The following is a 22,087-nucleotide window of genomic DNA, read 5'->3' on the forward strand; positions in this document are numbered from 1 at the left end:
AAATTAATTTTTATATATGTGGGTGCACACGAAACGTACTACAGGTAATGCATTACTGTATTTGTTGTCAACGTGAGTCGTTTCCATCTGCTTGATTTGTCGCTCATCTACAGAAAGTATATTTAAATTTGAAACTTCTATAAATTGTTTGAATTAACTTGAACTTGAACTTTTATTAGAAAATTGATTTGCGAATTTAAAATTTAAAAGGACTACAGATACTTAACTAAAAGAAACATGGCGGATAAAAATTCCGAACAAAGTATTATGGATAAATCCATGCGATCTGTTTTCGGTGAGTTTTACGCCACACTTTAAATTCTGCTAAAGTATACACTATATTAATTGCAATTATTGAATAGTGGGCAATATTCCGTATGAAGCCACAGAGGAGAAACTTAAGGAGATTTTTAGTGAGGTTGGACCGGTCCTCTCCCTGAAGTAAGATGAAAACCTTAAGCTGATTGTGAATTTGAAAAACTAATCATATGGTATTTATAGACTGGTGTTTGACCGCGAAAGTGGAAAGCCAAAAGGTTTCGGCTTTTGTGAATACAAAGATCAGGAAACGGCTCTCAGTGCAATGCGCAATCTAAATGGTTATGAAATCGGTGGCCGGACACTTCGTGTAGACAATGCTTGTACGGAAAAGTCACGTATGGAAATGCAACAGCTGCTGCAAGGCCCCCAGATTGAAAATCCCTATGGCGAACACTGTGATCCAGATCAAGCACCAGAAATTATCACAAAGACAGTGGCATCTTTGCCACCAGAGCAAATGTATGAACTGATGAAGCAAATGAAGCTTTGTATACAAAATAATCCCTCAGAAGCGCGTCAAATGTTGATGTTAAATCCACAACTGGCGTATGCTTTGCTGCAATCGATGGTTGTAATGCGCATAGTTGATCCGCAAGCAGCATTGGTAAGAATACTGTCATAAATGTGAATATACATATGTGTCTAACTTTGCTTTGTAATTTTATAGGGAATGCTGTTCAAAGCAAATCAGATGCCTCCTGTTCTTGGTGGAAATCCATTGTCTGGTGGCGTACAGTCGCAAAATATATCATCAAATATTATACAACAATCACAGCAACAACCAACACAGCCGCCACCATTAGTTGGGGGACCACCAATGCCCGTACCCGGTCCGAATTTCAATGTGATGCAAGGCGGTGATATTGATTTACGCGCTATGAGCGGCACTGCATTAGGTGGGCCTGGCAACATGGATCCAAGGCAAATGGATCCGCGCATGTCTCGAAATATTGACCAAGATATGCGCGCTATACCGAATCCCGTTCCTCCGCCACTCTTGGATCCACGTGCACAGCGACAGATGCCACCACAACAGGTTAATCCACAACCGTCATTCCCAACGGATCCTCGACGACAGATCGACCCCCGTCTTCGTGGAAACGCAGGTGGCCCACCGGGAATCCCAGGTCCAACAATGTCTCAGCAACAACAAACAGCTCAACAGCAGTTACAAAATCGTTTAGCTACGAATTGTGGCATACCAAACGATGCAACGGATCAGGAGAAAGCCGCTCTTATTATGCAAGTATTGCAACTTTCTGATGAGCAAATCTCGCAATTACCACCGGAGCAACGCGCTAGTATTTTGGTGCTGAAAGAACAGATCGCAAAGAGCACTCAGCGTTAATATTCAACGCAATACATTTATATAAAAAAAATATTGAATTTCGTATGACTTAACTATTTTCAATTTAATAATAGGTACCAAAACAAATTTAAACTTGGTTATTTCAGACACAATAAAAAGTTTAACATTCGATTATAAAAATAATTTTGTATGTATTGTATATTTATTGTAGCTCATGGCATGGTGACTAAAGCTTGATGCAGTTTTTGTACTGCCGTATTAACAATTTGTCGCAAACTTTCATCTTCCAGGCAATGCACTTGCTAAAAATAAAGTAAATATTAACAAATGTATAAAATTTGGCATATTATTTATTAACTAACCAATGTTTCCAAATTCACTTCGGCTCGCTTTCCGGCCACTGTAACCGGCAAAACATCGCCTTTGAACATTTTTGGTACTGAATGCTCGCCAAATGTATCCTGCAGTGTTTCCACTAAACATTCTTTAAAATGCGTGCGATCCGATTTGGATATGGCGGTGGTGCCCTTAATGTTAGTACCACCCATTTCAGTTTGCATTATGCATGCGAGTACAGAATCAGCGAACATATCGTTAACGGGCGTTGCCTGCCACTCCATAATAATTATTTTCCCCTCTACCGATAAGTCGATGCACTTAAATGCGCGAATACGTTTTTCCTCCTCTATCACTTCCGTTGTACCGGCACCACCAATTCGATCTAGCAGTAACTTTAAAGTGCTTAACGAACTATTCCACGGTATGGATTGTCTCTGAGTTACTACGGACATACTCATGTCGGTGTACTCTAGAAAGTAAAAATTACATTAACATAAATATTGTCAACGTATTCAAAAGATAACTTACTCGACAAATCAGAAGCTGCGAGCAAGTGATATTTGAAGTCGCGTTTCACTAAAACTCCAGATAATTTGTTACCAACTTCCGGCTTTGTAGCCGCTAAATTACCCATCACTTTGGCTGTTTTTTCGCCACGGAAATATAATTCCACGGAATGTGTGTTTCGGGGGTTATAGAACTTGATATTTGTAGAAGTGTCGGCTTCATATTCACGTTGCAGTGCCATCTTAAGACGGGACATTTCGTTCTGTTCCCCATGAACCAACACCTAAACGATTGAGACATTTAATATATGTCAAAATTTATAAAATGCAAGCTTATAGTAAACATACCACATGTTGAGGTTTCAACAGCCGTATGAATTCGCTAGTTTGCTGGTAGTCAGTATGTGCAGAAAACGAAATATAATCCACTGACATATTTAATGGCAACTTTTGTCCCGCCAAAGTCGTAATTTCTTCTGGTTCAGAGAGAATGGTTTTAGCTAATGTACCCTCAACGCAGTAGCCGGCAATAATAACACCATTTTTCGGATCTGTGCACCAATTTTCGAATAATTCACGCGACAAACCGCTTTGCATCATACCAGGTGACGCCATCACAACACAGGGACCAATGTCGTCAAAATGGTCGATGCCTTTCAGATTCGAAATGTGCCGAAACACAAATGGATTATTCACAGCGATTTGACGTCGTATCTTGTCATTCATAGCATTAATGTATGTTTGATATACAGCCATGCATTTCTTAGCCAGCGATGATGCATAGTAAATGGGTATTTCATGCAGTTCAGGATTCTGCGACCAATATTCGTCTAGTATAAGTAGCAATTCTTGAGCGCGCCCCAAAGCGAAGACCGGTATCAAGCAACGACCACCCTGTTGAACAGTCTTTTGCACCAATGTTGTAAATCTATTTTCACGATCTTCGCGCTTTTCATGGATATGAGTCCCATATGTTGACTCTGTTATCAGAACGTCGGGTTTAACAGGTGGTATTTCAGCCGCCATCAAATGGCGGTCTTCTTGCCTAGAAAAGTCACCCGTGTAAAGTATTTTCACACCGGCAATTTCAATCAGAAACATAGCAGCACCGAGTACATGTCCTGCATTGTAAGCACAAAAGCGTACACCCATAACGTCACGCTCTTCGTGGAAATTTATAGTTTCAATTTTTTCCATAGACGCCTCCAAGTCGGCTTCGGTGTAGAGCATTTGCTCCGTGGAAATGTTACTAATTTTTATGTAGTCCGATAACATCCAACGATATATAGCTTTCGTGGCATGTGTCATAAAGCATCTCCCACGAAAACTGGTCTTCATCAAAAACCATGGCAGAGCACCACAATGATCCAAATGAAAGCTATAAAACAAACAGTATTGATTAGCAAAGTGTGAGTGATATTAACAGCTATTTATGGTTCTTACTGCGATATAAAGAGGAGATCAACTTCATCAGCTTCTATCAAATCCACATAAGGTAATGCATCCATACCGGATAAACCAGGATGTATACCGCAATCAAGCTATATAGTTTACAATTGTATTATTATTTTTAAATACAAGTAAATTCAAATAAATACCATGATTTTCTTTCCTTTAAAATCCAACATTATACAAGATCTTCCAACTTCCTGACCGGCCCCACTGAAATTAAGATTTTACAATTACAGTACGTATTTTTATTTTTTACTTACAGCGGCTTAATTTGAAGAAGATCACTTTCTTCTGCCGGTACTCTGTCATCATTACGTTGTGACATTTTATTAAATGTTTAATATAATTTATTACAATTTCTTGTGTATAAACACGCGTTTAAACACACAAATAGAGAATGGCAAATAGCATAAAAATTTGGACGCCAACCGTTTTAGCAAAACCCGCAAATGTCAAGAACAGCTGTGTACGTTTTGGTTGAGGGTTGAAATGTTACCTTAATGAAATCTTTAATACTATGGCAAAGTGTTAAATTACAGGAAATTTCTTGTAACTTTTTATATTAAATTTACTTAATTGTGGCGTAGTTAAAAGTTTTCAAGGTCGATAAAAGAAATTTTATGAAATTATTGCAATTTTTAGAATATCTTAAAGAATTTTTTCTACTAAACCCAGGTAACTCTGATAGATATGAGTGTTTTTTTTTTACATTTGTTTTGCTCGCGTCATTCGTTGCTTCTTCTGCTCCATGCAAAACCATTCACAGTACTGTCTCAATTATGTGTCATTCAATAGCCGTCACTCCCTTTCATTTTCTCTATTGTTTGAGTCTAAATTTGCAGTTGTGCATAGTTTTTAAAAAAAACTAATTAATCTCTTCCATACCACTTAAATAACTAATAGCTCTGTCTCTAAATATTGAACTGAACTTGAATTGTAAAGAAATGTGTTAAAAATTGTTTTTTCTGTACCACATTAAATTTAGCTAGATGTGAAATTGCAGCGAAACGAATTTTTAACTAATAATAATGACGTAAAAATTGAAAATTAATGAGTGTTCCCATATATAAAACAATATTGCTAAATATAATCAAAGTTTTTTATGAGTGCTAACCAGTTTGTACATACCACTGGAAAAGTGAACTAATAAAATGAGTAAGCCAGAAACTGATTCGGATAGTTCCGAAGAGTTTTTCGACGCGGAAGATTCAACACCAAATCGTCTTTCGACATTAAGGTTTGTAGATTACGTGCGGGTTCTCAAAAAACGTTTTCACACAAAACCAACTTAATATTAACATTCTAAATGGTATATTATTTCTCGCAGTCGCAAATGCAAGATATCACTTGACGGTGCACAAGCGCAGGATGGATTTATATTCCCAGAACCTGCTGTGCATGTGAACCCCTCATCCGACAGCGATGCAACTCCAATAGGCGGTGTAACGCCAGCCACCAGCAGTCCGACAAGTACTCTCAGCTTGGGTGGGCGCGGTCCCAAGCAAGACATGTTTGTCGAACCTAAACCCGTACTGGTAAGTAAATATATTTGCTTGATAGTATTCTTATCCGAAAAATTAAATTTCTTTAAGTTGTTGCATTGATTAGTTCGTGTAATTTTTTGAACACAATTGTTTATGTTTGGTAGTTCATTTGTAAATCTTCTAGTGGGTAAAATATATATTGCTTTTAGCAAAAATTATTATAAATAAAAAAGGTAGGAGAAATGTGAACATAAATACAGTATACGTTAAAATTTACAATAAATTCATTGACTAAGCACAACTACCAGTATGTAAATTAGCTTTTGACGTGCTTTCGATTTCATTTTCAAAACTATATTCGGATACTTGCTATGGGCCTTACATAAATTTTCAGTTTTGTTATTTCACCCATTACTTTGATTTGCTTTATAATTGATTGATGTCATTTTTATAAAGGTGTAAGCAGCCAACCGTTCATGATAATAAAAAAATTAAAAAACATAAAAGTAAGACAACTTCCTTTGTGTAATATAGTAGCAGGTGAAAAAAATAATGCTGGGCAGTTGGAAGATACAAAATCATTTAGGATTAGAGAGGTTGTTGTCTTGTGTAATTTAACCAACCGTCTGTAAGTCTGCCTTTATATACCTGAACTAGTCCTTCAGTTTTTGAAATATCGTCCTGAAATTTTGCTTACGTCCGAAGAAACGGCTCATTTCTCGGAACCAGCGAAATCGGGCCCCTATCACATATAGCTGTCATAGATAGATATTCTGCTGGGTGCTAGTGAAGCGATGCGACCCCTGTTTGGAAACATGGATTACAGGGCCTTAATTCTGCGGCTGCAGACTGCTGTGCAGTCCACTAGCAGGTGTTCTGGGGTTTCCGGCTCCATGTCACAGAACCGACAGTTTGCAGAAGAGACTAAGGCCATGTTGCATAGATTCTTATTGAGCCTGCAATGGCCGGTGTAGAACGAGACAAGCAGCTGGAACTCGTTCCTCGGGAGATTGATTACACTTTAAACCGTCTTAGGTCGTAACCCCCCATTACAACCTGGCATGACGCATTCCTTGAATTTGTTGCCAATGTCTCTCCCTACCTGCTCTTTCCCCCCTACGGAGCAGCTCTTTCATGGTATGTGGACCAACCACTACGTATGGTTCTGGTCCTACCATTTTTGTAGAGGCTGCGGAGCGGGCCAGCTCGTCAGCCAGTTCATTCCTGGCTATACCCCTCTGACCAGGCTCCCAAATAAGGTGCATTTGGTTGCGAATTGATAGGCTGTTCAGCCGTTCTATACACTCCTGCACTAGTAGCGATTTAACCTCATAAGCAATACTTTCGTTACGATAGTTGCGTTGGAGGTTTATCTCTACACACCGACTTATAGCACAGACTTCGGTCTGAAAAATGCTCGGAAAACTTCCCATGGGAATGAAGAGTTTGGCAATCCCTGCACCAATCCCCTCCGACGTTTTCGAGCCGTCGGTGTACCACTTGATAGTGCTATCCCTTAGCAGCAGGTCCAGCGATGAATCATTCCATTTCGACCTGCTGCCAAGGGTAACTTTGAACTTCTTAGTGAAGCTTACTACTTTGGTAATGCTGTCCCTTGGGAGAAGGGCTAGTGGCATTACTTCACTTAGCACCTCCATCTGCTGGGACGAGATTACCTTCCCTCTGCCAACTCCTTTTGCTGTCATTTGGAGCAGAGTCTGTTTGGATGTCTGTTTGATTAGTGCTGCAGTCGGACACGTACGCATTGCGCCCGACGCGCAGATGCAGGCAAGTCTTTGCAGCTTCGGCAGTTGCAGTCCTACCGAAGTCTGCGATTCTTTAGAAGTCCAAGACACCACTCCATACGTGATGATCGGTCTCACGATCATGGTGATTAGTGTCAGGTCTACATGCTGCTTCCATCGTAGAGTGGAATCCAGCGTGAGGCCTAGATACTTGACCGTGCTGGCCATCTCCAACACTATGCCGTCAAGGGGTAAATCTCTGAGGCCTGGCACTGACCTCCGTCTAGTGAACGGAAAGATTGTAGTTTTAAAGGGGTTGATGTTTAAGCCAATCCCACTACACCATCCCTTTGCCAGCCCCAGTCCTCTCTGTACGATATCGCAGAGTGTGTCTACGAATTTACCCCTAGCTAAGATAACAATGTCATCCCGATATCCCTGACAGCGGATTCCATTGCTAGTTAGCCGCTCAAGGAGATCGTCCACAACTAAGCTCCAAAGTAGGGGGGGTAGTACTCCACCCTGTGGGCAACCTCCAAGCCAAGACGGATTTTAGTATCTCCTAATGAGGTTTCAGCTACCCTAGTGCGCAGTACGGCTTCGATCCATCTTCGTACTGGTGCTGCCACACTCTTTTTCTCCAGTTCTCTTGACACGCTTTCGTGAGACGTACTATCAAAAGCACCTTCGATGTCAAGGAAGGCGCATAACGTCACCTCGCCCCCATCTAACGAACTCTGGATCTTCGAGGCCTGCTCTGTAAGCATGTTGCTTCGAATGAACTGGTGAAGCCTTCTGCACCTTCGATCATAATTCGTGGTCTATGATCTTTTCCGTACTCTTAAGCAGGAAGGAAGTAAGACTGATTGGCCTGAAAGATTTCGTCAATGAGTAGTCTTTCCTTTCTACCTTGGATATGAAGATCACCTTTGCAGTGCGCCATGGTTCTGGGATATAAGCCAGCGCCAGGCTATCCCTCATCAGCCGAACGAGGTGGGCCAGTAGGACCTGCTCCCCCTGTTGCAGAAATGATGAGAGGATGCCATCCGCACCCGTTGTCTTATATTTCGACGGAGGTCAAAGCCGACTTGATGGAGTCTGCAGTGAAGAGCTGTTTTGCGACTATCCAATCTAAGCGAGATGGCTTTCATTCGACCATAGGTTGGATCTGGTCTGAATACTGTGTCCGTCTTGCCTGTAGCCAGAGCTTTATGCAGCCTTGCTGCCTCTGGCGTTGAGGAGACGCTTTCACAGAACTTCCGAAAGCTCTTCTGCTTTGCTGTCCTAATCTCCTTATTGTAAGCAGTAAGGCGAACCCACTTTTGTAACTAGTGTCAGAAGGGAGGTGCTTGACATCACGCTCAGTAACGAGTCTGAGGTAGGGCTGATCTCACAATGGAGGGTATCATCGGAACCCTCCATGTCGGATCACCGTATCATAAGATTCGTGCTGGGGATGGGGGTCAAGCAACTCCCTCCCAAACGTATCCCTGGGAACACGGACTGGGCCGTTTTTAAGGAATCGCTTGGAACAAGAATTAGCAGTAGGGAGCAGCTGGATAGAAGCGCAACGGCTTCTGGATTGGAGAGCAGACTATCTGCCCTAAACCAATCCATTATAGAAGCTTATCATAGCAGCTGCCCCCTAAAGACAACCGCCAAGGGCGGTAAATGCTCCTGGTGGTCTAGTAAACTCTCAGTACTAAGAAAAACGGAGCGCAAGCTATTCAATAAGGCTAAGCGCACCGGAAACTGGGAGGATTACAGATGCAGCCTAACTGCTTATAATAAGGAGATTAGGACCGCGAAACGGAAGAGCTTTAGGAAGTTCTGTGAGAGCGTCTCCTCAACGCCAGAGGCAGCTAGACTGCATAAGGCTCTGGCTAGAGGCAAGACGGACACAGCACTAGCGATTAAACGATCTGATGGGACCTATACGTCCAGCGCAGAAGAAAGAGCTACGGCTCTTCTACTAGCGCATTTCCCGGAGACGATTCAAGAAGACCAGATTCGACCTATGGTCGAACGAAGGCCGTCACGCTTGGACTCGACAGTCGCAAAACAGCTCTTCACTGCAGACTCCATCAAGTGGGCGCTGGCCTCCTTTGAAAAATATAAGTCAACGAGTGCGGATGGTATCCTTCCAGCTTTTCTGCAACAGGGGGAGCAGGTGCTACTGCCCCACCTTGTTCTGGTGATGAGGGATAGCCTAGCGCTGGCGTATATCCCAGAACCATGGCGCACCGCAAAGGTGATCTTCATACCCAAAATAGGGAGGAAAGACTACTCATTGGCGAAATCGTTCAGGCCAATCAGTCTTACTTTCTTCCTACTCAAAAGTATGGAAAAGATCATAGACCACGAACTACGATCGAAGGTGCTGAAGGCTTCACCGCTTCATGAGAAGCAACATGCTTACAGAGCAGGCAGGTTAACAAACACTGCTCTGTACCAGCTAACCTCAGAGATCCAGAATTCGTTAGATGGGGGCGAGGTGATGTTATGCGCCTTCCTCGACATAGAAGGTGCCTTTGACAACACGTCTCACGAGAGCGTGTCAAGAGCACTGGAGAAAAGGAGCGTGTCAGCACCAGTGCGCAGATGGATTACAGCCGTACTGCGCACTAGGGTGGCGGAAACCGCAGTAGGAGAAACTAAAATTCGTCTGGGAACAACAAGAGGCTGCCCACAGGGTGGAGTGCTATCCCCCCTACTTTGGAGCCTAGTTGTGGACGATCTCCTTGAGCGGCTGACTAGCAATGGAATTCGCTGTCAGGGATATGCGGATGACATTGTTATCTTAGCTAGGGGTAAATTTGAAGACACACTCTGCGATATCGTTCAGAGGGGATTGGGACTGGCAAAGGGATGGTGTAGTGGGGTTGGCTTAAGCATCAACCCCGCTAAAACTACAATCATTCCCTTCACCAGACGGAGGTCACTGCCGGGCCTCAGGAGTATATCCCTGGACGGCAGAGTGGTTGAGATGGCCAGCACGGTCAAGTACCTGGGCCTCACGCTGGATTCCACACTACGATGGAATCAGCATGTGAACCAGACCTTAACCAAAGCTACTAAAGCACTCATGGTGTGCAACCGACTTGCTGGAAAATCCTGGGGGTGCTCCCCAAGGACTATCAGGTGGATGTACACCATGATCGTGAAACCGATTATCACGTATGGAGCGGTATCGTGGGGTTCGAAAGCATCGCAGACTTCGGTAGGACTTAGACTGTCGAAACTGCAAAGACTTGCCTGCATCTGCGCGTCGGGAGCAATGCGAACGTGTCCGACCGCAGCACTGGAAGTCATGCTAGAACTTTCACCGCTACACCTGGTAATCAAACAGACTGCCAAACGAACTCTGCTCCAAATGACAGCAGAGGGAGCTGGCAAAGGGAAGGTAATCTCATCCCAACAGATGAAAGAGCTAAGTGAGGAAATACCACTAGCCCTTCTCCCAAGGGATAGCATTACCAAAGTAGTAAACTTCAGTAGAAAGTTTCAAGTAACCCTTGGCAGCAAATCTGAGTGGAATGACTCTTCATTGGACCGACTGCTAAAGGGTAGCACCATCAAGTGGTACACCGACGGGTCGAAAACGGAGGAGGGGATTGGTGCAGGGGTCGCTGGGCCAAGCACCAAACTCTCCATTCCCATGGGAAGTTTCCCAAGCATTTTCCAAGCCGAGGTCTATGCTATAAGTCGGTGTGTGGGGATAAACCTCCAACGCAACTATCGCAATAAGAGTATTGCTATACTCAGCGATAGTCAGGCGGCACTAAGAGCGATCTCAGCCTATGAGGTCACATCTCTCCTAGTGATGGAGTGTATAGAACGGCTGAACAGCCTATCTAAGCAAAACCGAGTACACCTTATTTGGGTGCCGGGCCATAGGGGTATAGCTGGGAACGAACTAGCGAACTAGGGAGATTCATTGGCAACAACTTCAGGGCATACACCATGCCAGACTGCTATTGGGGGGTTACGACCTCAAGCGGTTTAAAGCCATAATTAATCTCCCCAGAAACAAATTCCGGCTACTGGCAGCGTTCTACACCGGCCATTGCAGGCTCAAGAAGCACCTCTTTAACATGGGCATAGCCTCTTCTGCAAACTGCCGGTTCTGCGACATAGAGCCGGAAACCCCTGAGCATCTGCTGATGAACTGCACAGCAGTCTGCAGACGCAGAATCAAGGCCCTGGGATCCATGTTTCCACACAGGGATCGTATCGCCTCACTAGCACCCAGCAGAATTTTGGAATTTATCAACATGCTGGGCCTAGATGATACGATATGACTTAGGGGAGGGCACAATAGACCATAGGTCGCGGTGCATACCTCGAAACTAATCTAATCTAATCTAATCTAAGGCTGCACCTGTAGTCCTCCCAGTTCCCGGTACGCTTGGCCTTGTTAAATAGTTTGCGACCCTTTTTCCTTAAATCTAAGAGTCTACTAGACCAACATAAGTCCTCTTTAGAGGACAGCTGCTGTGATACGCCTCCATAATGGATTGGTTTAGCGCAGACAATCTGCTTTCCAATCCAGGACCTGTTGCACTTCTATCCAGCTGCCCCCTTCTACTAACATTAGTTTTTAGCGAGTCCCTAAAAGTGGCCCAATCCGCGTTCCTAGGGATACGCTTGGAGTTGCTTGACGTGTATCCCCAGTGCGAATCTTCTGATACGGTGATCAGCCATGGATGGTTCCGACGACACTCTCCATTGTGAGATAAACCCTGCCATAGACTCGTTACTAAGCTTGATGTGTAGCAGCTCCCTTCTAACCCACCCCACGTTTGCAATGCTTAGGTTTTTATTAAGTATAAATTCAATGAGAGACTCACCCCGTGTGTTGCAGTCCGTGCTGCCCCAATCCGTATGGTGGGCGATGGCGTCGCAACCTAGGACTAGGGGCATCTTATTCCTTCTGCAATACTCCACCAGATTGCCCACTGCCTCTGGGAGTGCTGTCGGAGTCTCTCCTGGAAAGTAGGCCGCTGCCATGACGAAGTCCGCTCTTTCGTCGTGTTTTGTTTGTACAGCGACCAGGTCCAGGAACCGCCGAGGCCGATGCCGCGTGGTGCAGGTTCACCTGGGCAACTTCCATAAGTGGCCCCACTACAGGATCGGCTCCTTGAGGAACTGGTCCTCATCCTCACCGTCCTCCGCGTTGCCACCCGCTAGGTCCGTGAGCCGCTCCAGAAGCTCTTGCGTGGAGGGTAGCTCAAATTCTTTTAAAGAATTTTTTGTATTTGTGTGCAAGCGGAGTTAACGTTTTTTCTTGTTTTCGTATGCAGTAAGTGGAATTTTTGAACAAGCACAATTTGAAAGGAGTGTTTACGATAGCCATGCAAGTTATTGTTATTGTTTATTATCATTGAAGCCCAAAATTGAATATTTATTTCAGAAATGTGTTTAATATAATATACTCACGTAAAAGCTGTGCGTAAAAAATTTTAAAGTATATATGTATTATGTGTATTATAAGTTTTAATTTTTGTAAATCTATTCCTTTGTTCCCTTGCTGATTGTAGACATTGTTTTTTTTCTCAATTTTTGTTTAAATTCTGTTAATGATTTATTGTGTTATGATTTTATTTACGATTTTTTTTTTCATATTCTCTTTCGAAATCATGTAACAAACAAAACAACAATTACCAAATTCATGATGTAGTTTGGTAGGCAGCGCTTTCACGAGTTGCGTCAATGCATGCAAAATGATGAAGATGATAATCCTGGAAACACACTCACACCTGATTCTCAGGTATTATCACAAACTGTTTTACTTTTAATTACTTTATTTATTTATTATTATGCAAATCTAATAAATTAATCATAAATATTTACACAGTTACTTGTACCAATGCAATACTAACTTTTATAACATTTATTTAGCATAACTTTCTAATCATTTCATTTATTTCATATGAGGTTTGTGTTTTATGAAAATTAATTCTTATTAATTTATTGAAAAATTCTAATAGCAACTAAACTTAGCAAAGTTATATAATAACAATCGTACGCCTAAATTCCAAGTCTAATCTTTTTAACAAATCTCATATTCTACAGAAGAACTTCTTTTATACATATAATACATATTAACAGTAATTACCATATTTATAAATGCATATATTCATTTTAAATACAGAATAGTTCCACAGATGGCGTCTTTACGAATCGTACTACGCATCCATTCAAAGTGATAGAAAATGATACCATGAGCATACAAAGTATGACCTCATTGGGTCGTGTTGGTCGCATACTAGCAGGAAATATTGATCCATCAGGTATGTCGGGCTCGCAAAGGATTTTATACAGTTACAGAATTCTAGCATTCTTATTACAGCTTTGAGCGTGGACCGTGAGTCACTAGCTGCATACTCTACCGCTTCTACGAGTTCTCATCAATTGCAACAGCAACAACAAATGTACTTACAACATTTGCAGCAACAGCAACAACAACAGCAGCAACAGCTACAGCAAAATTTGGGTATTATGGCACCATCCACCAGTAATAATTTGGCGGCTTTGGTTGAGCAGCAAAATGCTGCGGCTGCTGCAGCTGCTGCTGCAGCGGCGGCACCTCGTGGTAGCAATGCTTCACGTATAACCAAGAAATATAATTCAACACCATCGCCATCACCAACGCATAGCCAAAAATCTACATCAACAATTGGTGCTGTAGGTGCTGTAACAAGGTCGGCCGGCGATAGCAAGATAATCTTTCAAGAGCCTGATGTGATTGCGAGCACCAAATTGGCACATTCGAAAACAACAGATTCGATCACTTCAAGCGGACCGATTGCGCCACCGCGCCGCAAGAAAAAGTCACGCAAGTCAACCAGTTCCTCGGATCAGTACAGTTTGAATGAAGCAATGCATACGTCCGGTGCACCGGACACAGAAGACACCGATAGTGATACACGTTCCGTAAAAAGTGTGCTTGATGTACAGCAGAAGTTGCGAGATGACATTGCTGAGGAAATTGAGCGATCTTGGAAAGAAAAAAATGCGATGACAAGTGCGAATTCTGCGAGTGGCACGGTACCAATCGGCACTGCACCAATAAATAGCTCATCGTTGCATATGTCTGTTGCTGGTGGCCGAAAACACATTATCGGCATGAATGCGCTACCTATGGGAATTTCCAATGTACCTTTAGGCCCATCCATGACCATGGCAACGTCATCGGGCCTCGCATCGGCATCCATTGCATCGTTAGCACAAACTTCCACATGCAACACTCGTCCTGTCACTACAGCAACTGTGGGCGGTTCTATAAATCGTATTTCACATTCGCTAGGCAATAGTTCAACATCGGTTTACTCGAAGCCTAGTCCATCGAATTCGGCAAAAAGCAATTCGGCACCCGGACGTGTTAGATACTTGTATGTAATCAAGATTATAAAAAAAACTACACAAATGTTATGCCTTAAAATAAGTTATGCTGCTGGTTTTATTTACAGTTCTATTGACCCCTCACAAGGCCTCAATCTATATAAAGCCACACAAGGCGGGTGTGTCGTTAAGCCACGCGACGAGGCGTGCAATAAAGCCGAGGGTCCAACGCAAGAGGAGATTAAACGCATCGAACAAATTCTGATGGATGATGATGCTCGTCCCATTTTGGCTGGCACTGGTTCGAACAGTTTGGGTAGCGGCACAAGGTAAGCAATTTTAATGATTTTGCAGAGAGAATTTTGTTACATAAAGAACATGGGAATTAAAGTAATGGCCAACCTATTCAAAACTGGTCAAATTTGCAAAATTTTCGCAAACGATCATTAAATACTCTCGCATTTTAAAGGAATTAAGAATCTGTGAAATATTTTTAAAGCTTTATTTTAACAATTTTGCATACAAATTCAACATTCGTTTTTAAAATAAATTGAAAACCAATTTTATCCATTTTGGGTTTAATTAACATAATGTGCAAAATCCGTACCATAAAACAAACCTAACAGGGAAAGGTATGGAATTATTTTCACTTAATATTATTGAAATATCTCCCTTTATGACCGATATATAGGTTATACGCTAATATTTTTATAAAAACATGTCCATTGAATTTCATTAAGATATCTTATAAATCTTTTTTTTTAAATATATAATAATTGTTAGTGCCATTTCATCCAATTTTGTAATCAAATCTATTAATGTCCAAAAATATATGGCGCGCTGTAGATAAAATTATATCACTTATTTAATGACGGGTTTAGGGTAGATATAACTCGATTTCGACCAATTTTTTTCGTAGTAAATTTAATATACGCTATTTAGAGTATAAAAATATAATCTCACATTGAGAAAATTAATAAAATAACTTTAAATATACTAAAATGTATTCAATCCGAGCGAGTTATGTTATGAACCAAGTGTAAAATTTTAGACTCTTTTGGAAACGCACACGGGGGCAGGTGGGACAGTATGGATATCTGATTGATATAATTTTATCCAATTATTCCTTTATGAATATAAAAGTTTTGAAAAGCTTTTTAAGTTTTTATATTTAATACTTATAATTTACCTAATCTTGACGATATCTTTTCAAAGAGAATTAAATCAATATATTTAGATTTCGCTTAAACAAAATAAAATAGAACGCATTAGTTTCAATAATTTAAATCAGTTTCAAAATCATAACATTAAACTGGTTAGAAACTATCACAGAAAATTAATTTGTTTAAAGTGTGGCCATAAGCTATGTTTGGGAGTTTTTACATATATAAATAACTAATGTCATTTGAGGAGGATTAAATTCATATAACTTTTGCTTTCATTTAATTCAGCATTTCTTCAAAGCTGACTTATCAATAATATTGTACAAAGGATTTAAATGAACTTTAGTAAATTCTCTAATGCTTACAGCAATGCCTTTGACATATTCATTATACCTATATATAAATCAAGTTAGTGCTTTAATTCCGTTTTGTTATTACTAATTTCCCTGTAATCGCTTTTTATAGTTTTACTAACATACATACATGCTTGTGTATTTCCTCACTTTTTATCGAACGTCTCGAGCAATTACAATTCATTTAGATTGCGTACTAAATGCGTCAAATTAGTTCTTGCTGTTGTTTTTGTTGTTATTTGAATATACCGCCAACTGATGTTAACGGATTTGTCCTCTTCCAGATATTCATCACTTGTGTACCGTGCAAGCAGCGACAAGGAGCGTCGCAAATCCGCTGGCGATGAGGATGTTCTTAAGCAGATGAACATCTATGTGCGTACGCGCACTAGTTCTGGCAAACAATTAACCGATTTTGAAATACTCAAACAGGTTCCCGTCAAAAATTTAGATACCGGTGAGAATATGACATTGTCGGAGGTGCGATCGCCGCCAGTACCCGAAGGTTGGAATCCATTATCGTTGCATATCCTGAAGCTGACGTCACATCTGGAGGTGAACCCGAAGGAATCTGATGAGGAGAGCGTCATTGGTATACCGCCATGCAGTGAGGGTCAGCCGCCGGATGAAGAGGAGGGCGAAGCGGAGGATGGCAGTCGTTTGAAGAAGAAGACGGCGCGCTTTAAACGTTTCCTTGGCTATACTGTGCGTAAGACGGTGGATAAGGCTAAATCGCTGGCTTCTGAGGTGTCACATGCGCGGCACAAAGAGGACGTTGCCGACATAACGGATGTCATGAATCCAGAGGCGAACATAAAAATCAAAGCGTCATCAACGAATAAAGGCCCATATGAATTCACTAAATTGCAACATGTGCAGGTTGGTAGCGGTTTGAATGATGGTGAGTATTGTGGTTATGTAAGCTCTTTTCTCTGCTTTTCGCAAGGACTTGTATGGCGAACACACCGGTGCTGTTTGGTGCATGAAATTCAGCTCATGCGGACGTTTATTAGCTACCGCTGGTCAAGACAAAGTGCTACGGATATGGGTATTAAAAGACGCCTATCCATTCTTCCAGGTAAGGGCGCTTCTTTGTTAACAAGTCTTATGTGCTGCCTTTGCTTATGTTCCTATCGTTGCACAGGATATGCGTACCAAATATAATGCGGATCAGAAGTCGTCGCCTACACCCTCACAAGAATCGCTTGTGTCGCAACATTCGGAGGAAGCTATCGCTATGGCAGCCGCAGCTGAGAAATGCGCCGGACCATTTATGCCGAAAGCTTTCTGTACATATATTGGACACACCTCGGACTTGCTGGACGTGTCGTGGTCGAAGAACTATTTTATACTATCTAGCTCGATGGATAAGACTGTACGTTTGTGGCATATATCGCGCAAGGAGTGTCTCTGCTGCTTTCAACACATTGACTTTGTCACGGCAATTGCTTTTCATCCGCGCGACGATCGTTATTTCCTTAGTGGCAGTTTGGATGGCAAGCTACGCTTGTGGAATATACCAGACAAGAAAGTGGCACTGTGGAATGAAGTGGACGGTCAAACTAAACTAATTACGGCAGCGAATTTCTGTCAAAATGGACAATTCGCTGTAGTCGGCTCGTATGATGGACGTTGTATTTTCTACAACACAGATCAGCTGAAATATCACACACAGATACATGTGCGTTCAACGCGTGGCAAAAATCGCATTGGACGCAAAATAAGTGGCATTGAGCCGATGCCGGGCGAGGACAAGATACTCGTCACATCCAATGATAGCCGTGTGCGCTTGTATGATTTGCGGGACTTAAATTTATCCTGCAAATACAAGGGATATCTGAATGTCTCGTCGCAAATCAAGGCCTCCTTCAGTCATGATGGCAAGTATATAATTGCTGGCTCGGAAAATCAGTGCATATATATTTGGAAAACAAATCACGATTACTCGAAACTAAGTTCGGTGAGTAGAAAATAAAGGCAACTAGATTACTCAACTGCAAAAGTTTAAGTATAATTCTTAAATCTAACATACTAGGGTTTTAAAATACGATATAACTCAAATTAACAAATTCAAATCATATGTTTTTGAATTTTTCAGGTGCGCCGCGATCGCAGTGACTTCTGGGAGGGCATTAAGGCGCACAATGCGACAGTGACTTGCGCCATTTTCGCGCCACATCCAGAGGCCATCATAAAATCAGAGCCAGACGAAATTGGACATAGCGAAAAGGTTAGCAAATCATTGATAAGGGTTGCGAACATCTACGATTAAATATTAAATTTTCAAATCCAAGATGTTGGGTTTAAAATTTATATTTTCAAATCCAACATAAATTTTAATTCCAAAATCAGAAATAAAAATAGAAAATTTTATTTTTAATTTAATGATAACAATTAAAAATTAAAAATTTCTTGGATTTAATATTGATTAATCCCAAACCCAGAATTTAATATTGAAAATTTAATTTTTAATCCAAGGTGTTCGGGAAAATATTTTTAATTATAAAAATTGAAGTAATAAATAAAAAAATATTTTTCAAATTAAAAGCTGGAATAAAAAGGCATAAAGGAAAAATTTACATATTTCTTACTGAAACGCTATAACTAAACGCAATTAATCATAAATAAGACAAAAAGAGCTAAATTATGTCTTTTTTCAAAAGGTATCCAAAACGCAAACGCAAAATAATGTAAATTCCAAAACAATTTATTTTTTAATTTTTTATTATAAGCCAAGAATTAACAATTTTTTTCAATCCGGTGAAGTAATATCTTTTATGCCCTTAACAGGGTATATCAAGTTTTCCACGAAGCTTGTAACACCTAGAAGGAAATGAAAGAGACCCTATAAAATATTTACATAAATGATCAGCATGATTAGCTGAGTTCATTAAGCTATGTCCGTCTGTCTGTCTGTTTATATACGAACTAGTCCATCAGTTTTTAAACTATCATTCTGTAATTTTGCACCTATTCTTTCCTCACCAAGATGCTGCTCATTTGAAACGGTCGATATCGGACCACTATAGCATATAGCTGCCATACAAACTGAACGATTGGAATCAAGTGCTTGTATGGAAAACTTTTTAATTTGACGAGGTATCTTCACGAAATTAGGCACGAGTTATTGTTTGTTCGTATGACTATAGCATGTAGCTGCTGAACGATCGGAATTAAGTTAAGTAAGGAACCTTTGTATTTGTGAAGGGAATTATAGCTTCGGTGCAACCGAAGTTAACGTTTTTTCTTGCTGATCCAATTTTTGAGATTACAATTTGTTTTTATTTTTCTATCCACTATTTGAGATTAAAAATTATCTTTGTTTAAGAATTTCAGGATTACAAAATAAAAAAATTTAATTCCATTGTTACTTAAATTTTTTTTTAATGCATTAGTTGCAACCCTGCCTTTATTACATTATATTACATTACAGCCGGATCCGCTTGTGGAACAGCATAAAAAAGGTTGTGGTTATGTCATGGTTAGCGCCGACTTCAATGGTGCCATTAAAGTGTTTATCAATAAAACAAAGCCGAAACACAGCAGCTTACCGTACACAGCAATCGCAGACTAAGCTTACTTACATATTTAGCGCTGAATTTTATAGTTATTGATTAAAAAACAAATAGAAAAACAAAAAAAAAAACAAGAAAAGTGATATTGGTTAAGATGGCAACGGCATTAGCGCCAATTACGAAGTTTAAAACTAAACATTTGTTTCGTCTAATAATAAAATAAGACTAATACGAAAGCTATTGTGACAATTAAAGAGAGTTCGTAGTAATACTATTAATGATAAAATATAAATTATGTAACTATGCCAGATGTGGCGCAAGGAGGAGAATTAAGTTTTCTCCAGATTTGTTAAAATATGCACCCTTATTATGGCGTTAAATCAAGAATAATTACCGTTCAAGAGAGTATTAAGTATTGTATATTATGCAGCTAATATTTATATTAAAGGAAATACACAAATCTTAGATGTATTTACTATGTTTTTGTCCGTACTTTATTTTAACCTATTTTATTGTGCGCTGCACTGCATTGTATTGTAATGCGAATGTGTTATTATCGATAAAAATAGCAAAAATAATGTAGCATATTGTTTTCAATTCTTGTAAGTTTCCAAATGTTTGGTTTTCAATTGAGGAATTCACACACACACACATACGTACTATGCTTCTACGTATTATTTATTACATTTAGTACACACGTGGACTAGTCTCGAAGCAATATACAACAAACACATATAAATAATTACAATAACTAACTCAAATCGAATTGGGATTAACTTAAAATGTCAATTCATTTAGATAGCACATTGCATAGCATTGCATTGCAGATTTGTTTACTAAGTTGTAAAGAAGCCAATTAACTATATGTATGTATTTATATTGCTAATAAGTGTGCATGTAAAGCAGGTGATTATGTAAAGATAAACAAAACATCATACAAAATAAAATGCAATTTATTTTATTTACAATAATAAAAGGCGTTTTAAACAATCGAATTTAACCAAGATGGGACTACAACTTGTGGATTGTGTTTTTTTATACCCTTAACAGGGTATATCCAGTTTGCAACACCTAGAAGGAAATGATCAGTGTGAACTAAGTCGATTTAGCCATGTCCGTCTGTCTGTCCGCCTGCATGTCCACGAACTAATCCCTTAATTTTTGAGATTATTATAGCATATAGCTGCCGTACAAACTGATCGATCAAACTCAAACTTTTTTATTTGACAAGATAATTTGGCATATATTATTGTCCAAGGCAGCGCTACAACCTTCGAAAAAAATCGGACAACTATAACATATAGCTCCATACCATTCTTGTATGCATAAATTTTTTTTGACGACATATATTCACGAAATTTGGCATGGATTACTGTCTAAGGCGGCGCAACAATCTCTAAAAAATTTCTTCAGATCAAACCAATATACAATAGTATATAACTGCCATACGAACAGCTCAATTAAAAGCAAGATTATCATTGTTCCGACATGAAATACGAAGATCTTCCTTGTAATTACTTAAATAGCGAGTAAAATCTTACGTACTAGTTTTTTTGTATACTATATATCAGTTAACTCCAACGACAGTCGGCATTCCGTTATCAGAACTATCCGTCCAAAAGCGGTTTTATCGTCGATCTAACTTTATTTGGATTGGTAAGTAGTAAATTAAATTTGTTATAACTTGAACAGCAACTAGCAGAAAGGCTGCTGTATACTTTCCTTATCCCGGCTGGCACTGAGTCCAATCCAGCCACGGAGGAATTTTTCTGCTGCGTACGCTCCAAATGGCTGCATCCAAATTTTTACTCGGTAAGTATGAACCTTTTGTGTCGGGTTCACAGAATTATGTTAACTGAGAACTCCTTTGCTGTCTACCCCATTCCTATGGATATAATAGTTGATGAAAACGATCGCAGCTGATAATGCTCCCAGTTAAAGCAGCGGTCATAACAAATGAGCGCAATGATTAATGCAAGATCGATTCCAGTGAACTTCGCAAAAAGGATCTCAATTTGGAGATGAGACAAATTTGAAACAGCAGCAAGCGGATTAAATTTGTAATGTATTTGAGGTCTTGTAATATCTCCCATGATGTGAGTAAGTTCTGAACAACCGTAAAATCTTTATTCCACCTGTGGAAGCTGAAGGAGTGTTGAAATTCAGTTCGATGGTTATGACTCTACGGTCCAAAGTGCGCAAGCTATTTGATTGATTTTGTAATTTACATTTTTACATAAAATGCCAAGCAAGAGGGCACCGCTTACTTTCATCAAAGAGGTTAAATTTTACTAGAAGAGAGCAAAGGCTTACGAGTCCAGATCGAGAAAATGTATATGTTCTGCTAAAAAACTTAGCTCAGCGGGACTAAACTAACTAACAAAGGTACTGAAAACGCTTCAATTACTCGATATGTGTATAATTTTATTTTATTTTATATAATTGATTATTTTTAAAAATTATGGACTGGCAATATGCGACGTCGAGTTGAAGAATTGAAGTCGGGATTGTCTTAAGTATCGATTTAATGTTTCAGTCAGATTTCTTGGTTTACTT

At 40.2% G+C, this 22,087-nt stretch overlaps 3 protein-coding genes across 7 annotated transcripts; 2 read left to right on the forward strand and 1 right to left on the reverse strand.

Moving 5' to 3' along the window:
- Nucleotides 1-32: 32 nt before the first annotated feature.
- CstF64 (cleavage stimulation factor subunit 2 CstF64) lies at nt 33-1,813 on the forward strand. 2 transcript variants are annotated; one of them, XM_036357922.2, is made up of 5 exons: nt 33-116; nt 180-295; nt 363-441; nt 502-925; nt 989-1,813. In XM_036357922.2, exons 2-5 carry the CDS (start codon nt 238-240, stop codon nt 1,667-1,669), a joined length of 1,242 nt encoding a protein of 413 aa, XP_036213815.1. In that variant the 5' UTR covers nt 33-116; nt 180-237; the 3' UTR covers nt 1,670-1,813. The 2 variants fall into 2 exon arrangements, with proteins under 2 accessions (XP_036213815.1, XP_069969276.1); XM_070113175.1 differs by having other exon boundaries at nt 68-295.
- Cpsf73 (cleavage and polyadenylation specificity factor 73) lies at nt 1,708-4,440 on the reverse strand. Its single transcript, XM_036357921.2, has 7 exons — nt 4,188-4,440; nt 4,074-4,137; nt 3,919-4,016; nt 2,824-3,853; nt 2,498-2,759; nt 1,993-2,438; nt 1,708-1,932 (listed from the first exon to the last, which is right to left on the reverse strand). The coding sequence occupies exons 1-7, from the start codon at nt 4,250-4,252 to the stop codon at nt 1,843-1,845; spliced, it is 2,055 nt and encodes a 684-aa protein (XP_036213814.1). The 5' UTR covers nt 4,253-4,440; the 3' UTR covers nt 1,708-1,842.
- A 292-nt stretch (nt 4,441-4,732) lies between these two features.
- LOC106620048 (uncharacterized) lies at nt 4,733-19,702 on the forward strand. Of its 4 annotated transcripts, XM_014238435.3 has the most exons (12): nt 4,733-5,164; nt 5,255-5,462; nt 12,837-12,926; nt 13,311-13,449; nt 13,509-14,550; nt 14,605-14,829; nt 16,301-16,391; nt 16,449-16,895; nt 16,963-17,094; nt 17,161-17,976; nt 18,115-18,246; nt 19,450-19,702. In XM_014238435.3, the coding sequence occupies exons 1-12, from the start codon at nt 5,079-5,081 to the stop codon at nt 19,588-19,590; spliced, it is 3,549 nt and encodes a 1,182-aa protein (XP_014093910.3). In that variant the 5' UTR covers nt 4,733-5,078; the 3' UTR covers nt 19,591-19,702. The 4 variants fall into 4 exon arrangements, with proteins under 4 accessions (XP_014093910.3, XP_014093908.3, XP_069969275.1 ...); XM_014238433.3 differs by having other exon boundaries at nt 16,301-16,895; XM_014238434.3 differs by having other exon boundaries at nt 4,734-5,164; nt 14,629-14,829; nt 16,301-16,895.
- Nucleotides 19,703-22,087: the final 2,385 nt, after the last annotated feature.

This window comes from Bactrocera oleae, chromosome 2 (assembly GCF_042242935.1).
Source record: "Bactrocera oleae isolate idBacOlea1 chromosome 2, idBacOlea1, whole genome shotgun sequence".
Taxonomy (NCBI): Eukaryota; Metazoa; Arthropoda; class Insecta; order Diptera; family Tephritidae; genus Bactrocera; species Bactrocera oleae.